Here is a 24,246-nt window from a genome sequence, read left to right as displayed (position 1 = left end):
CTCCAATGGGACATCTTCTGCCTCTTGCGGTTCCCTCAAGACCTTGGTCCCACATTTCTATGGACTTTGTGGTTGATCTTCCTAAATCATCAGGGTACAATACCATTTGTGTTGTGGTAGACCAGTTCAGTAAGATGGCTCACTTTGTTCCTCTTCGCAAGCTCCCCAGTGCCAGAGAATTGGCAACCTTGTTTATCCAACATATCTTTAAATTACATGGATTACCACAGGACATCGGGGGTCATTCCGAGTTGCTCGCTAGCTAGTTTTAGCAGCAGCGCACACCCTATGCCGCCATCCACTGGGGAGTGTATTTTAGCTTAGCAGAAGTGCGAACGCCTGTGCAGCCGAGCTCTGCAAAAACAGTTTGTGCAGTTTCAAAGTAGCTCTGAACCTACTCGGCGCTTGCGATCACTTCAGCCTATTCGTGTCCGGATTTGATGTCATACACACGCCCAGCCGCGCCTGCGTTTTTTGACACGCCTGCGTTTTTGCAAACACTCCCTGAAAATGGTCAGTTGACACCCAGAAATGCCGCTTTCCTGTCAATCTTCTTGCGGCCGTCAGTGTGAAGAAAAACTTCGCTAGAACCTGAGCACAACCACAAAGGGCTATGTACCCGTATGTCACGCATGCGTATTGCGGGGCATGCGCATAAATGCTGTTTTTTTCACCTGATCGCTGTGCTGCAAAAATCGGCAGCGAGCGATCAACTCGGAATGACCCCTATCGTCTCTGACAGAGGAACTCAGTTTATTGCTCAATTTCGTCGAGCTTTCTGTTCAGCCTTGGATATTAATCTTAGTCTGTCCTCTGGTTATCATCCACAATCCAATGGACAGACTGAGCGAGTGAACCAGTCTCTTGAACAGTATCGCCGTTGTTCTGTTTCCAAGTACCATAACGATTGGGTGGACCATTTGGCATTTGCTGAATTTGCATATAATAATTCCAGTCACTCTTCTTCATCCATCTTTTGTCTTTCGGCTTTCCATCCTAGGTCTAACGCTTTTGACATCCTGCAGCAACAGACTTCTTCCCTTGATCCTGTAGCTCGTATGAGGAAAATTTGGAGGAGAGCACGTCTAGCACTCAACCAAGTCTCTGTTCATTCCAAGAAATTTGCTGAAAGACGACGAAGACCTTGTACTTTTAAAGTGGGTGACATGGTGTGGCTGTCCACTCAAAATATCAAGTTACACCAGCCCTCTCAAAAATGTGGGCCTAGGTTCATTGGTCCATTCCGGATTATTAGACATATTAATCCAGTAGCCTTTCGACTCCTTTTACCAAAATCACTTAAGATCAATAACACTTTCCACTGTTCCTTGTTGAAACCAGCATTTGTGTCCCAGAGATTTAGAAGATCTCCTTCCAGAAGGCCTGCCGCTGTGTTGATTCAAGGTCACCAGGAGTTTGTTGTGGAAAAGATTCTGGACTCCAAGTTCAGGAGGGGTCAAGTTCATTTCCTCGTACATTGGAATGGTTACCGTCCGGAAGAGAGAACCTGGGTACCAGAGAGGTTTCTTCTTGCACCCAGACTTAAGAGGTCTTTCTTCCATGAATTGCTGGTTAAGCTTGGTTCTAGGGGTTCTTAACCCCTCTTCAAGGGGGGGGGGGTACTGTTATAATCCCGAGCATATTACTCATGTTTTGTTAGTTATTCTTATGATTTACCTTTGCCTTAGTTTGTGGAACTACAGGTCACAGCTAGCTCCTGCATAGTTGTCTCCCAATGCCTCAGGTCCTGCATTCAGCAACTGACTCCACAGGTGTCTGCATTCTGTAATTACAGCTGGTTACCTGAAACCTACTATTCAGCTTGTCAGCCTGCTCAGTCTGCACTGCAGCTGCATGATATATCAATTACTGGGGGCCTGTCTGGTGCTCACAGCTGATTGGTCCAGCCTATTATTTTAAGCCTCTCAATCCCAAGATGCCTTGCCAGTTATAGCTACTCCATACAGTGTTCTGCTCTCTGGTTCCTCTCTGGTTTCAGTTCATCTGTCCAGTGGGTTTTGCCTTGTTCCTGCATTGAATTCCAGCTTCACCATCTTGCTGACGAACTTAGTCTGCCAACTACTGTTACCCTGTCTCTAAGTGTCTGCACCCCAGTCCGTCCGTGTACCGCTACCTCCTGTGTCTCTCCTAGAGTTCCTGCTGTTGTTCCATCTCCACGACCCCAGTGTACCATCTGGCCGTGTGCACCCTGCCACCTTCTCCAGTTTCTGTTTGTTCCTGTGTACCCCTGTGGTTTGTCATATACATCTGGACTACCATACAACACCTCTGCCATAACTCTAGTCCAGTCCAGATATCAAGTGACCCAGATAGGGGGCCGCGACCTGCACGTCGGGAGCTGCAAAGCCCATATCCCCTTGCGGGGTTCCCTGATAAAAACCTCCCGGTATGTTAGACTCCGCGCCTCTGTTCTGGGTAACATCAACCACTTGGTACCTGATCCCAAATTTCCGGATTCTGCACCAGTTTCTGACAATGGCTAGCTACAAATATACCACCTCCATATTTGATGACTTTTCACAACACACAGGCTTTCACGTCCACTCCTATATTGGTGTGGAACAGAAAGAACTTCAACAAAGCAAATATATAATTACCACATTACTGGACAAACTGAAAAACTAGGGGCCAAAGCCTCCAAATTTGTACCCCCTTCTCCATGTTCAGGGATTAAGATAATCTTGGATTCACTTCACGATTTATCTGGTCCAAGAAGAGACCTAGAGTGAGACGTACAATAATACAAAAACACACCTCAGAAGGTGGCCTTGGGGTCCCAAACTTTAAATCCTATTATTTAGCTGCCAGATTAGCGCAATGTATTAAATGGAATAGTCCCATAAATGATAGGGTTTGGGTCTCGATAGAAACTGACGCTCTTAAATTGCATTATATTTCCTCTTTACTGTGGCTTCCTAGGTCAGCTCAAGCCCGAACTGTCCAACTTCATCCAGTGGTATCCCATTCCTTAGACATTTGGGATTTGGCTAATCGCCAATATCATATAGCCCCATACCCTATCCCTCTAATTCCGTTGTTTGATAACCCCGCTTTTAAGCCAGGTTGTCAACCAACTGCCTTCACACACTGGCGAGAGGGAGGTAAAAGGTTGCTGAACGACTTTACAACAGACTCGTTGTTCCCTACTTTTCTAGATATCCAATCTAAATTCTCTATCCCTCATACATTTTTCTTCCAATATTTGCAAATCCGACACTTTCATTCACCGCTATTGTCGCAACTTAATCATAGATCCCTTACTACTTTAGAAGATCTTGCAATCCACAAGGACTCGACTAAAGGGCTGATTTCTACTATATGCGTGTCTCTTGTGCTCCCCTCACAGATGGGCAGAACTCCTCATGAAAGAGCATGGGAATCAGATTTAGGAGGAACACTAGATAACAATGGGGGTCATTCCGAGTTGTTCGCTCGCTAGCTGCTTTTAGCAGCATTGCACACGCTAAGCCGCCGCCTACTGGGAGTGTATCTTAGCATAGCAGAATTGCGAACAAAAGATTCGCTAATTTTCTCGTAACGATTACCCCGCAGTTTCTGAGTAGCTCCAGACTTACTCTGCCATTGCGACCAGCTCAGTCCTTTTCGTTCCTGGTTTGACGTCACAAACACACCAGTGTTCGCCCAGTCACTCCCCCGTTTCTCCAGCCACTCACGCGTTTTCAACTAGCACGCCTGCGTTTTTCCGCACACTCCCATAAAACGGCCAGTTTCCACCCAGAAACACCCACTTCCTGTCAATCACATTACAATCAGCAGAGCGATGGAAAAGCTTCGTTCTGCCGTGAGTAAATCTACTAAGTTTTGAGCTAAAATACTTAGCGCATGCGCACTGCGTACCATGCGCATTTTCGCATTAATCGCTCCGTTGCGAAAATCGGCAACGAGTGAACAACTCGGAATCACCCCCAATGAATGGTCTGATATGTACTCGAACCTAACGTCAAGTTCCATCTGTGTACGAGCGAAAGAGAATGCGTATAAGCTTTTTTATAGATGGTATTATGTTCCCACTCGTCTCAACAAAATGCACCCCGAGCTTTCTCCCTTATGTTGGAGATGCAAAGCATCGGAAGGTACGTTTTTACATATTTGGTTGGGTTGCCCTAAACTATCTTCTTTATGGAAAGAGATAGGGTCTTTCATCAACTTACTTTTAGGTATTCAGATCCCTTTATGCCCCAAATATTTTCTCCTTGCTGTGTCTCTACCTGAAGCTTCTCGATATCAAAATAAATTATTTACCCATATAGTCCTGGTGGCTAGATGTGTCATAGCCTCAGCCTGGAAGTCTTCGGTGGTTCCCACCATAGGGGAAATTTATAGGGAAAACCTGGCACGTTCACTCTATGGAACATATTACTAGCATTCTAAAGGGTTCCTCCACAAGCTTTCTTAAAGTCTGGGAGCCGTGGACCTCCTTTTTTAAAACCCCTCACCCTTTAATTGAGCGGCCTTTGGTTTCTTATGCATGCTAACTGTATAAGCGGCAGTACAGTGATCTCTAGCTTGTTACCCGGAGATTTGACCAGTCGAGGTGCTCTCCTCCCCTCTTATCTATTCTTTTCCTATTCTCCCATTATCTTCTACTTCCTTTAACCTCTGTCTCTATCCCTCCTTTCCTCTCTTCTCTTAGTTCACACTCTATCTCTCATTACTCTAAAAATACGATGAGACTGTTTAATAGTTAATTGGATAATATGTTTTCAGGCTTTTTCTGTGTCAGACATTGGCTTCTCAAATGCTGTATTTTCCGGAAAGGCTGTTATTATACTAAGAATCCTGTTGCGGGCTGCCGCTGAAAATTTCTGTAATGTATCTCATCTTTTCAATAAAATTTTACTTAAAATAAATAAATATCGGATTTAATGCTGGGATGCAAGTTCATATCAAATGCCCGGAGGCGGAATAGATGATGGTGCCCCCTTCCTGCCCCTCGGCCCAGTTCGCCAATGGCCACTTCTTCACCTCTCCCCTGATCACCATTCCCTCTCCCAACCTCTACAAAGCCCTCCAACACTCAGGGGTATATGAATCATATTATAGCACTTCCTGCTTCGCCTCTTCACCGAGGCGAAGAAGGAAGCAGCACCGAGCCAAAGTGGGGGAGTGAAAACTCCCCACTCTGGCGATTACTGCCAGACCACAACAGCACATCAGCCTAGTGCTGATAAGCTGTGTCTCTCCTCCCGGCTGGCTCCTCTGGGCATGCGCGAGATCTCACATGTAGAATGGGGCTGGAAGCTGACGCAGCCAGAAATGTCCCTGGCTGTGGTGTATGGGCAACGACACCTGCAGCTGTCTAAATCGATAGCTGCAGGTGTCGGAATGGTCAGTACAACTGACCATACACAGATTACCCTGTATATTGGCGTGCTATCTTGTAGATAGCAGCGCCGATATAGACAAGGGCACATACTGACCCCTATTACCATGCACACCGCCAGAGTCATACATGGTGGAGAAGCAGTATCAGCGCTCATAATGAGCACTGATACCACTTTTCCCCCATATTGCCAGGCCATACATATAACCAGAGCCGGCCCTAGGTATAGGCAAATTAGGCAAATGCCTAGGGCATATGGTATGCCTAGGGGCACAAGCAGGTCCTGCTGATTAAAATGATATGTTACAGAGTATTCCTGGAAATCACTGTCACATAGCATTCATATGCAGATACAGTCACAGTTGCACCGGAGCTGTGGGCTGTGCGACGAATGTGCGCACTGTTCCTATTTAAAATATACGGGTATTAACACCAAAATGAGGACTGCATTGGGTGAGGGGTGATGGTGCTGGGAAAGAGGTGCAGGGTCCGAGACAAAACTAGCGGTGGTGCTAGGTGGCACCAGCCAAAATGTTGCCTAGGGCATCATATTGGTTAGGGCCAGCTCTGCATATACCCCTCAGATTTTTATCCAGCCGTCTATTTTTTAAACGTGCCCTTGAAACTCTTACTTTCATTCAAGATTCCCACCCCTGAACCCTGTATCCAGGCGTTGCTTTCCCCAGCCCCACTCCCGTGTGTCCACCCAAATCCCCTGAATTATGTAATGTATTGTTCTCTACTTTAATTAGGCAACGGGTTGTACAGTATTTCTGTTACAGATATATACACACACACACACACACACACACACACACACACACACACACACACACAACCACATCATATACAAACACGAATATATACAAATACACATACAGCAGCCATATAAACACGCAGACACACACACACACACACACACACACACACACACACACACACATATATAATCAAGCTGGGTCCGGCACTCAATAAACGGTCCAATTACCCGGTGTCCTGATCCAAAAACGGTATTCACCGCTGGTATAGACTTCTGGATGGAACGGCACTCAGAGGCTTTTTTTATGCAGCAAGCGTGTATTAAAAATTCAATAATACATCAATTCAGCGTATTAACGTTTCGGTGCCGACACGCACCGTCGTCAGGATATGGTGCATAGTACAAACATATAAAGACAAACACATACAACCTGTAATGCTTAACTCACCCTCCTAAGTACCTGTGTAATCACCATTCACCTGAGCTCCGGGCGGGTGTTCGGCGTCCTGGCGTGCGGGGGCGCTCGGCGATGACGTCATCCCGTTGTCCAGACAGTGCTGTGATCAGCGGGGCGCCTGTACGCTGCGTCCACCCGTCGTCAGGGCAACCCCTGCAGGCGTGTGTGGTAACTAGGGACGCACTCGTGTCTCCTCGCCCTCACTGTCCTGCTGGCTATAATACCGAATGCCGCTCCTTCCCAGCTCTATAAGAAAAAGTAAAAAGTTAAAAAGAATACTGAAACACCCAGTGGGCGTTATGTATGATCTATATATAAAGATCACCATGCACAATAATAATAAATATATGTACATTATAACATCCTCAATCATTAGGTTATATTAGAATTCTTTCCCAAGTGTCAGATATATGATCATTGACCATCTACCAATAAGCAGACGGGGAGGCGACAGAAACAAACAATTATTAATCTTGGAAGCCAGATGGATCACGAGACTGGACGCTGTGGCCCCCAGGGGCCTAAACGAGAAGATCTGTTGGAACAGCCTTATATAGAAAATATAAAATTAATCTATGGCTATAGATAGGGCATGTCTAACATTAAGCATAATATGTGCATATTTGGGGAAAGAATTCTAATATAAATTGTTAAATGAATCTCTCAGATGGGCAGTTTAGTAAAACAACGTTTCCAATGCCGTTTTATTATTAAGGCATTTTCCTCAGGTTATGAATAATAATAAAACGGCATTGAAACGTTGTTTTACTAAACTGCCCATCTGAGAGATTCATTTAACAAGTTACCAGGAGTGCTACGTTTGTTGGCTGTGTATGGAATTCTTTACGAAGGCACCCGGTGCAGTAATTCCCTCAATGGAGAGCCGGAATACATGGACTGTATGTATGTGTATATATATATATATATATAAGCAAAGAAGAAGAAGCGGCACTCAGCGTCTTAATCAAAAATAGAAAAGTGTATTCACAACACTATAAGAAACCAAAGTTTCGGGACACGCAGGTCCCTTTGTCAAGGTGTACAGCTTGACAAAGGGACCTGCGTGTCCCGAAATGTTGGTTTCTTATGGTGTTGTGAATACACTTTTCTATTTTTGATTAAGACGCTGAGTGCCGCTTCTTCTTTGCTTGTTTATTCACTGTTGCTGAGAGGGCACCGGCGCAATTTTGAATACTGAAAACGGAGTGCCGATCCATTCCTATTCCTTGTGTATATATATATATATATAAAACGAGCAAAAAAGACTGCGGCACTCAGAGACTTAATGCAAAAATCTTAGTGTATTAAAAATAACACCTGGAATCCAACGTTTCGGGGTTGGCACACCCCTTTGTCAAGGAGAAACAGCAATTGCTGTTTCTCCTTGACAAAGGTATCAGGTAGAAAGCGTTCAGAGTCTTCTGACCGGCCAGGCAGCAACAGGCTTTTTATACACAACTTCCATACACAATACAATGGTTACTGTAATCTCATTGTCCATTGGACACAGAGATGTGTCTTTTCATTACAGGAGAGGTCATAGGTTGATTTGAATAGATGGGCGATGTCTTTCTCAACTGCTCTTGGGGGTGGTATCCTCTGGATTCCCGCCGCATACATAATATACAGTAAATACAGTTTATATCCATATTCTACTTCTGCACATAACTATACGCTGGAACATGCGATCTTTCTCTAACCAACACCGGAATGTTACCCTTGAAATACCCTACAGCTGGATACTAGACATCACCTTCTAACCTTAGTCTGTCCCTTCCTACCATGCAAAGGCAAATCCCTTAGTCCTGGAATCATTTAAACTGTTGATACTTGCTGATGTGGTGCGGGGTGACTATGTGTAAAATGTGCACTATTTGGGTTAAATATGTAATGTTCTAATAACCCTCTATGCGCACACAAACCCCGCCGTAAATACCCATACCACGCGCAGGAACGCGGGAGCGATCATACGCAAATTGCGGATATGCGCACGCACGGCGGAACAACTGCACGCGCAGCGGACATGTGCATGGGGTTAGTACATGGTGTATGCATTACAATATTTTTCGACTTTGACAATATATATATACACACACACACACACACACACATACACACACACATACATACACACACACACACATACACACAGCCACATACACCCCAGTCACATATATACATACACACATATATACTGTACATGTACACACAGCCACATATATACATATGCACACACACACTTATACATTTACACACACACACACACACACACACACACAGTCATTCTCCGGACCCACCCGGCACTCTTCCCCGTCAGTCCCTTATTCTCACCAGATACTCCCCACATTTCAGCAGCTCCTGGACAGTGGTGGGGGAGTTGGTTGGATCACCGAGAGGTAGCCAGGCAGCCACGGTGTTAGTGGGCGGGAGCTGGGGAGTCAGTGGGAGAGAGCCAGCCGCGGTGTCAGGAGGCGGGCTGTCTGCAGGAGGGAGCCGGCCAGCATGAGTGAGAGTCAGCGGGAGAGAGCCGGGCAGCCCGCGGTGTCAGGGGGCGGGAGCCGGGGTATCGGTCAGGGCGGGCACACTGCCAGCCAACCCCACCTCCCCATTCACTGAATAAACAGGGGGTTAACTTCGTGTCGTACACTGCATAAATTATTTTGCTGTGGACGGTAGCGCACGTGCTCATACATTGTAAGCGGCAGGCGCACAGTGACTGAAGTGCACCAGAGAGACAATGGAGAAGGTGCCCCCTTCACTGCAGGAGCCCGGCGGCAGCCGACTCCATTGCCTCCGGAACTTCCGCCACTGCATACCTGTGTGTCTTATATATTTTATTCATGTTTTATTTTTAAATAAAGTAGCCCCTCGTAAGCCCCCAAAGCAGCCCTGGATCAGGTAAGTTGAGTTCATGTGGGTTCGTACAGTGCTAAGCAGGACTGTGCAGTGAATATTTTGTTATTCAGCCCCTGCCCTAGTGGGTAAATTGAGCTTGGGTGGGTTTATACAGTGCTAAGCAGAACTGTGCAGTAAATATTTTGTTATTCAGCCCCTGCCCTAGTGGGTAAGTTTAGTTCAGGTGGGTTCATACAGTGCTAAGCAGAACTGTGCAGTGAATATTTTGTTATTCAGCCCCTGCCCTAGTGGGTAAGTTGAGTTCGGGTGGGTTCGTACAGTGCTAAGCAGGACTGTGCAGTGAATATTTTGTTATTCAGCCCTTGCCCTAGTGGGTAAATTGAGCTTGGGTGGGTTTATACAGTGCTAAGCAGAACTGTGCAGTGAATATTTTGTTATTCAGCCTCTGCCCTAGTGGGTAAGTTGAGTATGGATGGGTTCGTACAGTACTAGCAGGACTGGGCAGTGAATATTTTGTTATTCAGCCCCTGCCCTAGTGGGTAAGTTGAGTTTGGGTGGATTCGTACAGTACTAGCAGGACTGTGCAGTGAATATTTTGTTATTCAGCCCCTGCCCTAGTGGGTAAGTTGAGTTTGGGTGGATTCGTACAGTACTAGCAGGACTGTGCAGTGAATATTTTGTTATTCAGCCCCTGCCCTAGTGGGTAAGTTGAGTTTGGATGGGTTCGTACAGTACTAGCAGGACTGGGCAGTGAATATTTTGTTATTCAGCCCCTGCCCTAGTGGGTAAGTTGAGTTTGGGTGGGTTCGTACAGTACTAGCAGGACTGGGCAGTGAATATTTTGTTATTCAGCCCCTGCCCTAGTGGGTAAGTTGAGTTCGGGTGGGTACGTACAGTGCTAAGCAGAACTGTGCAGTGAATATTTTGTTATTCAGCCCCTGCCCTAGTGGGTAAGTTGAGTTCGGGTGGGTTCGTACAGTGCTAAGCAGGACTGTGCAGTGAATATTTTGTTATTCAGCCCCTGCCCTAGTGGGTAAGTTGAGTTCGGGTGGGTTTGTACAGTGCTAAGCAGAACTGTGCAGTGAATATTTTGTTATTCAGCCTCTGCCCTAGTGGGTAAGTTGAGTTTGGATGGGTTCGTACAGTACTAGCAGGACTGGGCAGTGAATATTTTGTTATTCAGCCCCTGCTCTAGTGGGTAAGTTGAGTTTGGGTGGATTCGTACAGTACTAGCAGGACTGTGCAGTGAATATTTTGTTATTCAGCCCCTGCCCTAGTGGGTAAGTTGAGTTTGGGTGGATTCGTACAGTACTAGCAGGACTGTGCAGTGAATATTTTGCTATTCAGCCCCTGCCCTAGTGGGTAAGTTGAGCTCGGGTGGGTTCGTACAGTACTAAGCAGGACTGTGCAGTGAATATTTTGTTATTCAGCCCCTGCCCTAGTGGGTAAGTTGAGTTTGGGTGGATTCGTACAGTACTAGCAGGACTGTGCAGTGAATATTTTGCTATTCAGCCCCTGCCCTAGTGGAGCATACCACTCTACTGTCCAAACTCATTTCATACTACAAGTAGGACTGTGGGAGAAAGCAATGCTAACCTCTGTGCTTCCAGCATGTGTCAGCCTGGCATGCCAGACAGCTTCCTGGCTGTAAGCCACCATGAGACTCCATACTGGGGCCCTTATTCAGTAACTGTTTGTGCATCACAGGAGCTCCTGGCCCATCCAGTACTGTAGAGCGGATAGCGGCAGATGGCTACACAGTACAGTACAGTAATCATACTGTAATAGTATACTCTTAGCAAGCTCTGGCAAATGGCCAGTGACAACTGTAATGTTATACACAAAGACCAATGGTAACATGGAGAGAGTCAATCAGGAACTTGAAGTGCAGCGCTACAGTAAATAAAAGGACACTGTAGAAAATATTCATTCTCTGTCGGGACCAAAACAATTAATAAATAAATAAAAATAGTGTATACAGACGCAAACTTATGTGTTAAAGCGATGGTCCATTGCTCAGTCTCATAAAGATAAGACTCTCGTAATTTGTCACACTTGTATATTTGTGTACTATGTAGCATCTACAGTTTTTTTCTAATTTTGACTGTATATCTGTGTGTATGTCTGAGACTGTATACAAAGTATGACAGGACTTGTTTTGGCAAAATTAGAAAAAAAATGTGGATGCTAATCTTTACACAGATATACAATACAAGTGTGTCCTTTGTGGGAATCGAACCCTAGCTCACAGGCACGGCACGCATCGGTGATACCACTAAACTGTGTAGAACTCTGAACTGTGCTTTGCTTTGTGTGCATTGAAATGCTGAGCCAATCTACAGATGTGTCCTTTTACATCCTTGCTGCAGTCACGCCATGCCATGGCGGGAATCAATAGTGCCGATTGTCTTTTTTTCTGTTTTTCCTGCAAAAAATGCATCTTAGTTGCAAGCAGCTTCTGCTGATTAAAATGATATGCAGCGTGCCTATATATAATCCCAGACAGTACGGGGCAGACAATATTCCTACTACAAAGTTATTAAACCAGCTCATGGAACATAATTAATGAAGATTTCACAAATATGTGCAGCTGAGTCAGTGATAATTGCTGAAATTGACACAGATCTCATCTGGATGCAATTCAATAGCATCAGTTAGTGCGGATATAATTTTTAGAGTTGATTGCTGCTATATATATATATATTCCTATGTTTAAATTCCTCTCTACTCTGCTATTTTCAGGACTCTCAATGGTGATTTGGTGAGTCCCTGTTAACTAACGGGTGTCTCACTGTCTAACACCAACAGCAGATACAGTTTTTTACTAACCTTTATCTATAATTCTCTCTTCTACTCATTCATGAACTCTCATCAAAGATTCCGGTAAAAATACGGCTTCATCTACTACCAAACCACACTTTAAATGCCCAATCTTGTCCGATCTTGGAAGCGATAAAGTGTTGGGCTCGATCAGTACCTGGATGGTGACCCCCAGAGAATATTTGGTGTAGTAGGTTATGGGAATATATAATCCAGTCTAACGTTGACAGCAGATTCATACATTTGCTTGGATTTACCATCTCTTTCTATATTCTTTATTTCTAATGCATATGCCAGTTCCGGGTAGGCTATCATTTTGAACAAGAAATTATTTTCCAGTATTGTTCATATTCATACGGTGTAGGATAATAAAATACTCACCAGAGGTTGGCTATTTTGCCTAAATTATTTCTAATTAGCAATTTTCTTTTCCAACATTGGTTTGATTACCTTGTACATTCAATGACCAATATGTGCATTAATGTATAGATAGTGCACAGGAGGGTTCAATATCATCTCTGAGTTAGAAAACCTTTTTATACAGATTCAATTAAAAGTTATGTTTTAAATCTATTTAATATATTTTTTCTTTAATGAGTGCGCCAACAAAGGCTCTTTCTTGTCTTCTGTATGTAATACCCCTTTTCCACTAGCTCTAAAAACATGGGTAAATGCGCGGAGGCGCGCATTTACCCGTGTTTTTTTCTAGTGGAAACGGCCCCCCCCTGCAAATTCCCGGATCAAGTGATCCGGGAATCCTACCCTGGTAGCTTGCCGGGTTGAACACGTGTTCAACCCGGTAAGCTGTGTAGTGTAAACGGAAGCCGTGTCGATTCAACAGGGCTCCCGTTCACACTGTATGGAAGGGCGGCGCTGGGAGATCATGTGATCTCCCAGCGCCGCCCCTGCCACGTCACTAGCAGCGTCACCAACCCAGCAATATGCCAGGTTGGTGAGCGCATTAGGAAAGGGGGCTGAGCACGGGCCGCAACCGGGTAGCACCCGTGTCAGGCTCCCGGCTGCGACCCGTGCACATAGGTGGAAAAGAGGTATTAGTATGACAGGAAAGGCTCTGTCTCACCTCATCGCAAATCAATGGACAGTCTACACGTTACATCTTCAACAGTATACCTTCAAAAAAGGCAGTACTTGTGGCTGCTGTCCTGTTAATGCACCACGAGGCAACTAGATTTAAGGGAGGGAAAAGGTATGAGGGAGGGGAAAGGGAACCAGAGCAGAGGTCCAATTAGCAAAGTTTGTGGTTAGAAATAAGCAACAAATAAATGTACCACGATAATGTAACGTGAATATCCCTATGAGGGATAGGCAATTGTCTCATGTGGAGGTGCACCCCTGAAAGTTGATAAACATTTGCGAGCAGAAGAGGAAAAGAACTCTCATTTTTTGGGGGGCACTCATTGAACAGTATAATTAAAATATAACCTTTAATTAATCTTTAAAATATAATGCCACAAAACAAACTAAACACAAACATGAACATATATTTTATCAAAACCAATTCATATCCGTATTCCACGTGAAAAGTATTATGATCACGTGTGAGAGGTGAGTACAATAGATACCAACAGGTTGGTCCAGATTCAAAGATATCAGAAATTTGTATGTAGCAACAAAAATGTATCCAGAACCAAAACCTGTGCTGTACACGGATTAGAGGGCGGTAAAACGCATAATAAAGCTGACTAGGTGTGGATACGTTTTGAACGGGCTGACTAACAGTCCGCACTACAGAGAAATATAATGGACACCCTAGATAGCAGCCGCCATCCCCTGGGGGGATGAATTGGTTTTGATAAAATATATGTTCATATTTGTGTTTAGTTTGTTTTGTGGCATTATATTTTAAAGATTAATTAAAGGTTATATTTTAATTATACTGTTCAATGAGTGCCCCCCAAAAAACGAGAGTTCTTTTCCTCTTCTGCTCGCAAATGCACCACAAGGCGTCTGTTCTAAGTAGACGCCATCTGCATACATTTGTGATCCACTGAAACAATAACTGGCATTTACGCTGAAGACATAAATTCCCTTCATAATAGAAGTAGGTGGATATTTATCAAAGCTCGGTAAGAGTTAATGTGGAGTGAGTACCAACTACTCAGCTCCTGTGATGTCTCAGGTTGTTTATCTCTCTGCAAGCGTTTAAGAGTGACTTTATCCAAGACGTTTTCTGATGTGATCTACATCTGTGGTTTTTAAAGGTTAAAAAAAAAAAAATTAAGCTTTGCCTACATCATTTTTTATAATGCAATATTTTACCTGTATCTAGTGAATTATAATACCGAAAAGTGAAAACTGTAGAATTGTCTGAACTAATCTTAGCTAATTATTACATTTTACAGATGGAGTTCAGTCTTAGGAGCCTATTCATCGGGTGTGGTTCATCAAATCGACAGTGTCTAGGTCGACAATGTTTAGGTCGACCACTATAGGTCGACAGTCACTAGGTCGACATGGATGGAAGGTCGACAGGGTTTCTAGGTCGACATGTGCTAGGTCGACAGGTCTAAAGGTCGACATGAGGATTTATTTATTTTGGTGTCGTTTTCTTCGTAGAGTGACCGGGATCCCAAATTAGTGCACCGCGTCCCCTCGCATGGCTCGCTTCGCTCGCCGTGCTTCGGGCATGGTGCCTTCGCTCCGCTACTGCTTCGCTCGGCACACTTTACCGTTCCAATCGTAGTCCACGTGGATCGTTAAGTATGAAAAAATTCAAAAAAAAAATGTGAAAAACTCATGTCTACCTTTAGACCTGTCGACCTAGCACATGTCGACCTAGAAACCCTGTCGACCTTCCATCCATGTCGACCTAGTGACTGTCGACCTATAGTGGTCGACCTAAACATTGTCGACCTAGACACTGTCGATCTTCAGACCGGATCCCCTATTCATCACCATCCACATCCAGGATGCGGATGACAGGTGATAAAATCGCCCAAACTCGCACTGCGATAATTGATCAATTATCGCGTGCAGGGACAGAGCTTGCAGTCATGCTCTGTCCCTGCGATGACACTTCACAGCATCATTGGGGTATTTTTCAGAAAAAATACCCTGATGTCCTGCTGCGCATTCACTGCCGCCGCCCGGTCAACCCCCTCCCGTTGCGACTACCCCCGCGCGCCGAGGACTTTCCCCCCAAGAAGAGCAATATTCTCCCCTGTCCAGGGAGCCGGTCTGCGCTGCTTCTGCTGGGCTGCCCGGTACCGGATCCTGTGTGCTGCCGTGACCCCCGGTGCTGTACAGTGCGCTGCCGCTTTGCAGTGTCACTTTACTGCACCAGGGTCACATTGCAGCACATGGGGGATCTGGCGCCCGGCAGCGCTCACCGGAGCAGCGGACACCGGCTCCCTGGACAGATGAGTATGTTTTTTTTTTTTACTTAAAAAAAAAAAAACTTTTTACACTGTGAGCAGCTTGTGTGTGTTATCGGACACACATAGCTGATCACTCTGCCGGGTCCCCGCTCAGCTTTCTCTGCCAAGGGCAGAGTACGCTGGCAAATGCCACATTATCGCAGTGCTGCACTGTGATCTCGCCAGCCTGAGCTGAGATTATCACAGGGCACACGGCGGTATTTTTTCACTATTTTGTTTTTAGTAAATTTGACCACATCACATTTCCCATTATAAGTATGGGGGGGGAATGCGATGTAGGTTACTAAAAAAAAGTGAAAAAAGGGTTTTACATGAAATCTGCTCCAAATGCCCTTTATTACATTCAGGTGATACTAAAATAATGTGAAAAGGGTGTGAAAACAATGTAAAAATAATGTTAATAAATAGGCCACTTAAACTTTTGAGAATTATTTTGGCAGTGATTCTAATACGAAACTGGACATTGCAAACTGTAATGGGGAGTACACGGAGCGATTTGTGCCTATTTTCAAAGCGATCTGACTAGATCGCTTAGAAATTAAGCACAAATCGCTACGTGTGTATGCCCCATAGCGATAGCGTTGCGCGTCCTCACACCTCGCTATCGCCGGCTCAGATCATTCATGCATGCAGTTTTAATCTAGTCAGATCAACTAGCATGCATAAAGAAAATACTGGTTAGCACAGATCACTCAGCACACATCACTGTGTGTATAGCGGTGTATAGCTATGTGTGCTGAGTAATCTGTGCTAACCTAGATCGCTTAGCACACATGAACAAGTCACCCCGTGTGTATGGGGCATAAGAACAACCCTTAATAGATAGGATGGATTCAAGCAACAGGAGGCGTTTTTTCAGATGTCGGAAGTAAGAGATTAAGCATAGGCAACTGCAGGAGGGGTCCCTGGTTGCCCGGAAACCCCCTTGCTCTTGGCAAGTGACTCAACTTATGACCACAATAGCAATGGTATATAATATGATTACTAGAGCTGCCGCCGCAATATGTAGTTTTAGGAACAGAACGGAGCTGCTGCACACGCCCAGTCGTAGCAGCTTCTTCTTTTTTTTTAAATCAAGTGATTTTTATTGAGTTTTGTGTCACAGAAACATAACAAAACATCAACATTGAAAATTAACTATAACAATAACAATTGCCATAAATAAACAGATATTTTCAGATCACAATCTGGTGTGCGTGTTAATTCTTATCGTATATATATCCACGACAAAGATTATCCATATTATTACAAATGTCGCTCATGTGCTTAATACCTGCCCGCCCAGCCTTGTCCAGCGATCCCACATCTCCGTAAATCGAGAGGTGGAACCCCGTATTTTATACATATGTCTCTCATGACGAATTACCTCGTTCACCAACGCCCTCCAGTGCTCCACCCTAGGTACACCAGCAGAGAACCAGACCCTAGCAATAACCACCTTAGCTAGCGTAGTGAGACACAGGACATATTTGTACAGTAAAACAGAGTGTGTTTCCTCAAGATCTAACCCAAATAAACATATTCCAGGATCTAATGTAGGGAGGGACGGTGCTGTCATGGTTACATCACACCACACTTTACGCCAGAAAAGGGAAATCTCAGGGCAATCCCACAGTAAGTACCAAAATCCGTCATCGGCTGCCCGACACCTGGGGCAGTTAGAATCTTCCCTAAGACCAGCCCTCTGCATAGTAACCGGAGTGCGATAGGCCCTGAGTAGAATGTAGAAAAAAACCTGCTTATACCTTATACATGGCGTGGTGTATTTAAGGGAACTCATAATCTGGAGCCACTGCTCATGGGACAATTGCCCCAAATCAGTCTCCCATTTAATAAGGAGATTATTTAATAGATCGGGATAGCTATTATTATTTAAAGCAGCATATATGGTGGACACCTTCCCCCTCTGACTCAGAGAAGTAAGCATCGTCCTAACAGGTGAGTCAACAATCAGTGGTGGGCCGTGAGGGAATTGAGTTTGTACAGCATGTCTAAGCCGAAAATACCGGAACATAGCAGTGTTAGGTACATCAAATTCTATCTTCAGTTGCTGAAATGACTTCAGCACTCCACCGTGGTATAGCTGACCCAGCGCCATGACACCTCTAGCAATCCATATATTATCTAGCGACATCTCATATAGCTCAGGGTATGCACTATTGAACCACAGTGGGGTACAGGTATCATGTCCCTCCCAGTCATATAAAGTGTGCGCATAGCGCCAGATAAGCAAGGCTTGACGCAACAGGGGAGGCAAGCCAGACGTTGAGAGACCAGAAAGGAGAAGCTGAAGAGGAGAGAGAGAGAAAGCAGGAGAACACTCCGTCCGCTCAGCCAGAAACACCCTCACCGTAGCACCCAGAGAATCCCCGGTCCATTCACTCAGATGGGCCAGCTGAGCCGCCACATAGTATAGTCTGAGATCCGGGAGACTTGCCCCGCCGGACATCTGAGATCTGCATAGTGTTCTGATAGAGACCCGCGCTGGCCTGCCACTCCATATAAATGAGGATAAAACTCCCTCAATAACAGTAAAGATCTTCTTGGGAAGGTAGACCGGGGAATTGTGCAGAACATAAAGGAACTTTGGCTGCATCACCATTTTAAATAAATTAACCCTACCCAGGACAGACAATGGTAATTTTTTCCAGCTATGAGCCTTCTCTTTAAATGTCGCTAATATGGGGTCGATATTTTGGGCCACATAGCTACGTGCCATAGGAGTAATCCAGATGCCTAAATACTTGAACCACAGTGTCCATTGCAAAGGATACGCCCCCCGTGTGTTTTCAGGGAGAAGGCCAGAAATAGGAAAAATGTGGGATTTGTCCCAGTTAATTAGCAGACCGGAAAAGATACCAAAATTCTCCACTACCTGTAACACTGTTTGTAGGGAGTCATCAGAGTCCTGCAGGAAAAGAAGTATGTCATCCGCGTATAGCGCCACCACATCTACATGACCCCCAATCTCAACTCCCTTGACCCCGCCATTACTGCGCAGCAGGGCGGCCAACGGCTCAACGGCGATCGCAAACAGTGCAGGAGATAGGGGGCAACCCTGTCGAGTGCCCCTCTCCAACGCAAAAAGCTCAGACGTGAAACCATTGGCCGTCACACGAGCCACAGGCAAGGAATACTGGATAAAGCTAATAAATCGAGGGCCAAAAGCAAATTTCTCCAGCACCCCCCACAGGTACCTCCATTCTACGGAGTCGAACGCTTTGGCCGCATCAAGGGACACCACCACCGCGTCCGACCCCACCATATCACTTCTCTGGAGATGACAGAATAATCTATGCAGATTTTGGGCCGTGGATTTACCCGGCATAAAGCCAATCTGGTCTGGATGAATTATTGTTGCAATTACCAAATTCAATCGAGAAGCCAAGATTTTTGCCAGTATCTTGACATCAGTATTGAGGAGGGAAATGGGTCGATAAGACTCGGGGAGCAGGGGGTCTTTCCCTGGTTTCAACAGGACAATTATATTGGCCTCGGCCATAGAACGCAGGAGAGCCCCACCCTCTAAGAGTAGTTCAAACAATTGTAAGAGATAGGGGGCAAAAAAAGTACTGTATTTTTTATAGACTTCACCCGGAAGTCCATCGGATCCCGGTGCCTTAGATGCCGGGAGAGACAGGATCGCAGCCTCCACCTCCTCCAACGTGATAGGCGCATCCAGAGCCCCCGAGTCCTCCCGGGACAGCATGGCAGGGTCAACTGAGCCAAAAACTCCCCAAGCTGATCATCAGAGTAACCGGCTCGGTGTCACGATCCGGGTATCTGGACGCCATTTCTTACCCATCAGATGCCTCCTAAGGCTGGCTCAGCGCTCCAGGACCGGATCCCATCTGTTATCCTGATGTGTACATTCCTGTATCCTCTCCTGTCACTCTGGGACGCTGTCACAGTAAACGCCATATTACACCTGGCATGGCGTCTCCCGCGGCCTCCGCCGCCGTCCCTGAACTTCTGCATGCAGAGTGTCTGAGTGGCGATTACGTCAGCCGCGGCCTCCGCTGTGTCCGCGTGGTTGGATTCATCTGTTTCCAGCTACAACATTACCTGCTTCCAGCTCAGCTTCCAGCAGAGTACAGCTTTCCTTAAAGGGCCGGTGTCCTTTCTACACTTTACCACTCTCCACCGGTATTATTATTTCTCCGCTCTCAAGTTCTACATTTCAGTTCATATTTCATCGCTCCCAAGTTCATTTATTATTTAACTGGTTCCAGCCAGTATCCACTCCGTGCTAACAACAGTCTGGTTCCAGCCAGTATCCACAGCAGCTGTTTTATCTTCAGCAACCCAGCTTTTCCTGGAACACCAGCTGGCACAATCCTGGGTTATCTCCATTGCTACAGTCGGGCCTGGTAAGGACTTTCCATCTAGAAGATCATAAGAACTATCTCACACTACCAGTGCCCTGTGGCTCCTGCCATCCTGTAGTACCCAGGAACTGTATTTATTCTTTGCTGACTTTTACGTTTTTCTTTTACTGCTGCTGTGTTGCGGAGTTGTCATAATAAACATCATTGACTTTTATCCAAGTTGTCGTGGTCACGCCTTCGGGCAGTTATTATTCATGTTACTTACATGTCCAGGGGTCTGATACAACCTCCCAGGTTCCGGTACATCTCAGCCCCTACAACAGAGGCTGCCTCCCGTCAGCTCAGGCCCTCAGTTGTGACAGTAAGCACTGACCTAATGAATCCAGCCGGAGACCAGGATCAAGCGGCCAGGCCGATGCAAGAACTGGCAGCCCGACTAGAACATCAGGAGGCTGCACAGGGCCACATCATCCGCTGTCTCCAGGATCTCTCTACTCGGCTGGATGGGATTCAGACAACTCTCCGTGGATCAGGCGCGTCTGGTGCGTCAACCACAGTGACTCCAGCTATAACCCCACCCACCTTACCCATTTCTGCTCCACGTCTTCATCTTCCAACACCAGCAAAATTTGACGGATCTCCAAGATTCTGCAGGGGATTTCTCAACCAGTGTGAGATTTAGTTTGAGCTACAACCTGGCAATTTTCCCAGTGACCGTACAAAAATTGCCTACATTATTTCTCTTCTCAGTGGCTCAGCCCTTGATTGGGCATCACCGTTATGGGAGAGGTCCGACACCCTGCTATCTTCCTACACTGCCTTCGTGTCAACATTCAGGCGCATCTTCGACGAGCCAGGCCGGGTAACCTCAGCTTCATCCGAGATTCTCCGTTTACGCCAGGGGTCACGTACTGTAGGACAATATCTGATACAGTTCCAGATCCTGGCATCCGAACTGGCATGGAACGAAGAGGCCCTGTATGCTGCATTCTGGCATGGCTTATCTGAGCGTATTAAAGATGAGTTAGCTACCAGAGACTTACCTTCTAAGTTAGATGAGCTAATCTCACTCTGCACGAAAGTTGATTTACGTTTCAGAGAGAGAGCAACTGAGCGTGGAAGATCATCTGCTCCAAAATCTTCTGCTCCTCCTCCTCGTCAACTGTCACCATCTAAAGATGAGCCCATGCAACTTGGCCGTTCCCGTTTAACTCCTGCTGAGCGCCGAAGACGTCTCTCCGAGTTTCTCTGTCTCTATTGTGCAGCTCCGTCTCACACCATTAATGCCTGTCCCAAACGTCCGGGAAACTCCAAATCCTAGCTCGCCAAGGAGAGGGCCGGCTAGGAGTAATGATCTCCTCTCCATCTCCTCAAGATTGTAATCTCCCAGTCTCGCTTCAAGTTGCTCAACGTTATCGGAACGTCATTGCCCTCCTTGATTCCGGAGCAGCTGGGAACTTTATTACCGAAGCCTTTGTTAAACGGTGGTCCCTACCCACCGAGAGACTTCCTTCGTCCATTTCTTTAACTGCTGTGGATGGCAGCAAAATTTTTGATGCAGTTATTTCTTTAAGGACTCTACCAGTTCGTCTGAGAGTGGGAGTTCTTCATTCCGAACTTATTTCTTTTTTAGTGATTCCAAGAGCCACACATCCTGTGGTCCTGGGCCTTCCATGGCTCCGTCTTCACAATCCTACAATTGATTGGACGACTACGCAAATCCTGGCATGGGGTTCCTCCTGTGCTGAGACATGTTTGTTTAAAGTATTGCCTGTCTGTTCTTCCTCCCCCAGGTCGTCTGATGTTCCACCTCCTCCATATCAAGATTTCACGGATGTGTTCAGTAAAGCTTCTGCTGATATCCTTCCTCCTCATAGAGAATGGGACTGTCCGATTGATCTCGTTCCAGGGAAGGTTCCACCTCGAGGCCGAACTTATCCGTTGTCTCTGCCTGAGACGCATTCTATGGAGGAATATATTAAAGAGAACCTAGCAAAGGGGTTCATTCGACCTTCTTCTTCTCCAGCCGGCGCAGGCTTCTTTTTTGTAAAAAAGAAAGATGGTGGTCTGCGGCCGTGCATCGACTACAGAGGTTTGAACGACATTACCATCAAGAACCGTTATCCTTTACCCCTGATTACTGAGCTCTTTGACAGAGTTAGCGGAGCTACCATCTTTACAAAGCTGGACTTGCGAGGTGCATACAATCTCATCCGGATCCGTGAGGGTGACGAGTGGAAGACCGCCTTTAACACCCGTGACGGACATTATGAGTACCTCGTCATGCCCTTCGGATTGAGCAATGCTCCAGCTGTCTTCCAGCATTTTGTCAATGAGATCTTCAGAGACATTCTGTACCGTCATGTCGTGGTCTATCTAGACGATATCCTCATTTTTGCCAACGATTTAGAGGAACATCGTTTTTGGGTTAAAGAGGTTCTGTCCCGTCTCCGTGTCAATCATCTCTATTGCAAATTAGAAAAATGCGTCTTTGAAGTCAAGTCCATTCCGTTTCTAGGGTACATTGTGTCCGGTTCCGGACTAGAGATGGATCCTGAGAAACTACAAGCAATCCAAAATTGGCCGGTACCCTTAACCCTCAAAGGGGTCCAAAGGTTCTTAGGGTTCGCCAACTATTACCGAAAGTTTATACGAGACTTTTCCACCATTGTGGCGCCTATTACTGCTTTCACTAAGAAGGGTGCTAACCCGTCCAAGTGGTCTGAAGAAGCCATGCAAGCATTTCATCTTTTAAAACAAAGGTTCATCTCTGCGCCTGTTCTGAAACAGCCTGACATCGACTCTCCTTTCATCTTAGAGGTGGATGCCTCCTCCGTTGGAGTAGGAGCGGTGTTATCTCAGAGGGCTAAAGATGGCCATTTACACCCTTGCAGTTTCTTCTCCCGGAAGTTCTCCCCAGCTGAGCGCAACTATGCCATTGGCGACCAGGAGTTGCTAGCCATCAAGCTCGCTCTAGAAGAGTGGAGGTATCTGTTGGAGGGAGCTTCTCATTCAATCACCATACTTACAGACCACAAGAACCTTTTATACCTGAAGGGCGCACAATGTCTCAACCCTCGTCAGGCCAGATGGGCACTTTTCTTTTCCAGGTTCGACTTTAAACTCCAGTTCTGTCCGGGCTCTCAGAATCGCAAGGCCGATGCCCTTTCCCGCTCATGGGAGCAAGAAAATGAGTCAGAGTCTTCAGACAAGCATCCTATTATAAATCCGTTGGCATTCTCCACGGTAGGGATGGACTCTACGCCCCCATCAGGGAAAAGTTTTGTGAAGCCGATGCTAAGGAAGAAGCTCATGCATTGGGCCCATGCTTCCCGTTTTGCCGGACATACAGGTATCCAAAAAACCCTGGAGTTTATCTCTAGGTCCTATTGGTGGCCAACTCTGAAAAAGGACGTCTTGGAGTTTATTGCATCTTGCCCAAAGTGTGCCCAACATAAAGTATCCCGCCAGTCGCCTGCGGGGCAACTGGTTCCACTATCCGTTCCCCGTCGACCATGGACCCACTTGTCGATGGATTTCATTACAGACTTACCCATGTGCAACAAGTTCAATACCATCTGGGTGGTAGTTGACCGGTTCACCAAGATGGCACACTTCATTCCTCTCACCGGTCTTCCGTCAGCTTTCAAGTTGGCTCAAGTATTCATACAAGAGATCTTCCGACTCCACGGTCTTCCTGAAGAAATTATCTCAGATCGAGGAGTTCAATTCACAGCCAAATTCTGGCGAAGTTTATGTCAAGTCCTCCAAGTCAAGCTAAAGTTTTCCACGGCTTACCATCCTCAGACCAATGGTCAAACCGAGAGGGTGAATCAGGACTTGGAGGCCTTCCTCCGCATCTATGTGTCCTCCTCTCAAGATGACTGGGTTCAATTACTTCCCTGGGCCGAGTTCTGTCATAACAACCAGTATCATTCTTCATCTGCTTCAACACCATTCTTCACTAACTTTGGATTCCACCCTAAAGTCCCTGAGTTCCAACCGCTTCCAGCAACTTCTGTTCCCGCAGTGGATATCACCTTGCATCAGTTTGCCAATATCTGGAAGAGCGTACGATCAGCTCTGCTCAAGGCATCGTTCAGGTACAAGAAGTTTGCGGATAAGAAGCGTCGAGCAGTTCCTGCTCTCAAGGTGGGTGATCGGGTATGGTTATCCACGAAGAATTTGAGGTTAAGAGTTCCCAGTATGAAGTTTGCACCTCGCTATATCGGTCCTTTCAAGATTGAACAAGTCATCAATCC

General features: G+C 46.0%; 1 protein-coding gene across 3 annotated transcripts in view; it reads right to left on the bottom strand.

The window, feature by feature from the left end:
* Nucleotides 1-24,246, bottom strand: part of LOC134969764 (5-hydroxyisourate hydrolase-like) — a 91,118-nt gene that overhangs the window by 56,038 nt on the left and 10,834 nt on the right. Inside the window, exon 1 of one of the 3 annotated variants that reach the window (XM_063945927.1) lies at nt 6,574-6,796. The exons of the other annotated variants lie outside the window; for them this stretch is intronic. Coding sequence (XP_063801997.1) covers nt 6,574-6,600 — 27 coding nt within the window. The 5' untranslated portion in view covers nt 6,601-6,796. Of the gene's footprint in view, nt 1-6,573; nt 6,797-24,246 lie in introns of those variants that run through there. 3 annotated transcript variants of the gene reach the window in all.

This window comes from Pseudophryne corroboree, chromosome 11 (assembly GCF_028390025.1).
Source record: "Pseudophryne corroboree isolate aPseCor3 chromosome 11, aPseCor3.hap2, whole genome shotgun sequence".
In the NCBI taxonomy this organism is placed as follows: Eukaryota; Metazoa; Chordata; class Amphibia; order Anura; family Myobatrachidae; genus Pseudophryne; species Pseudophryne corroboree.
This window is presented reverse-complemented; position numbering and strand designations above follow the sequence as displayed.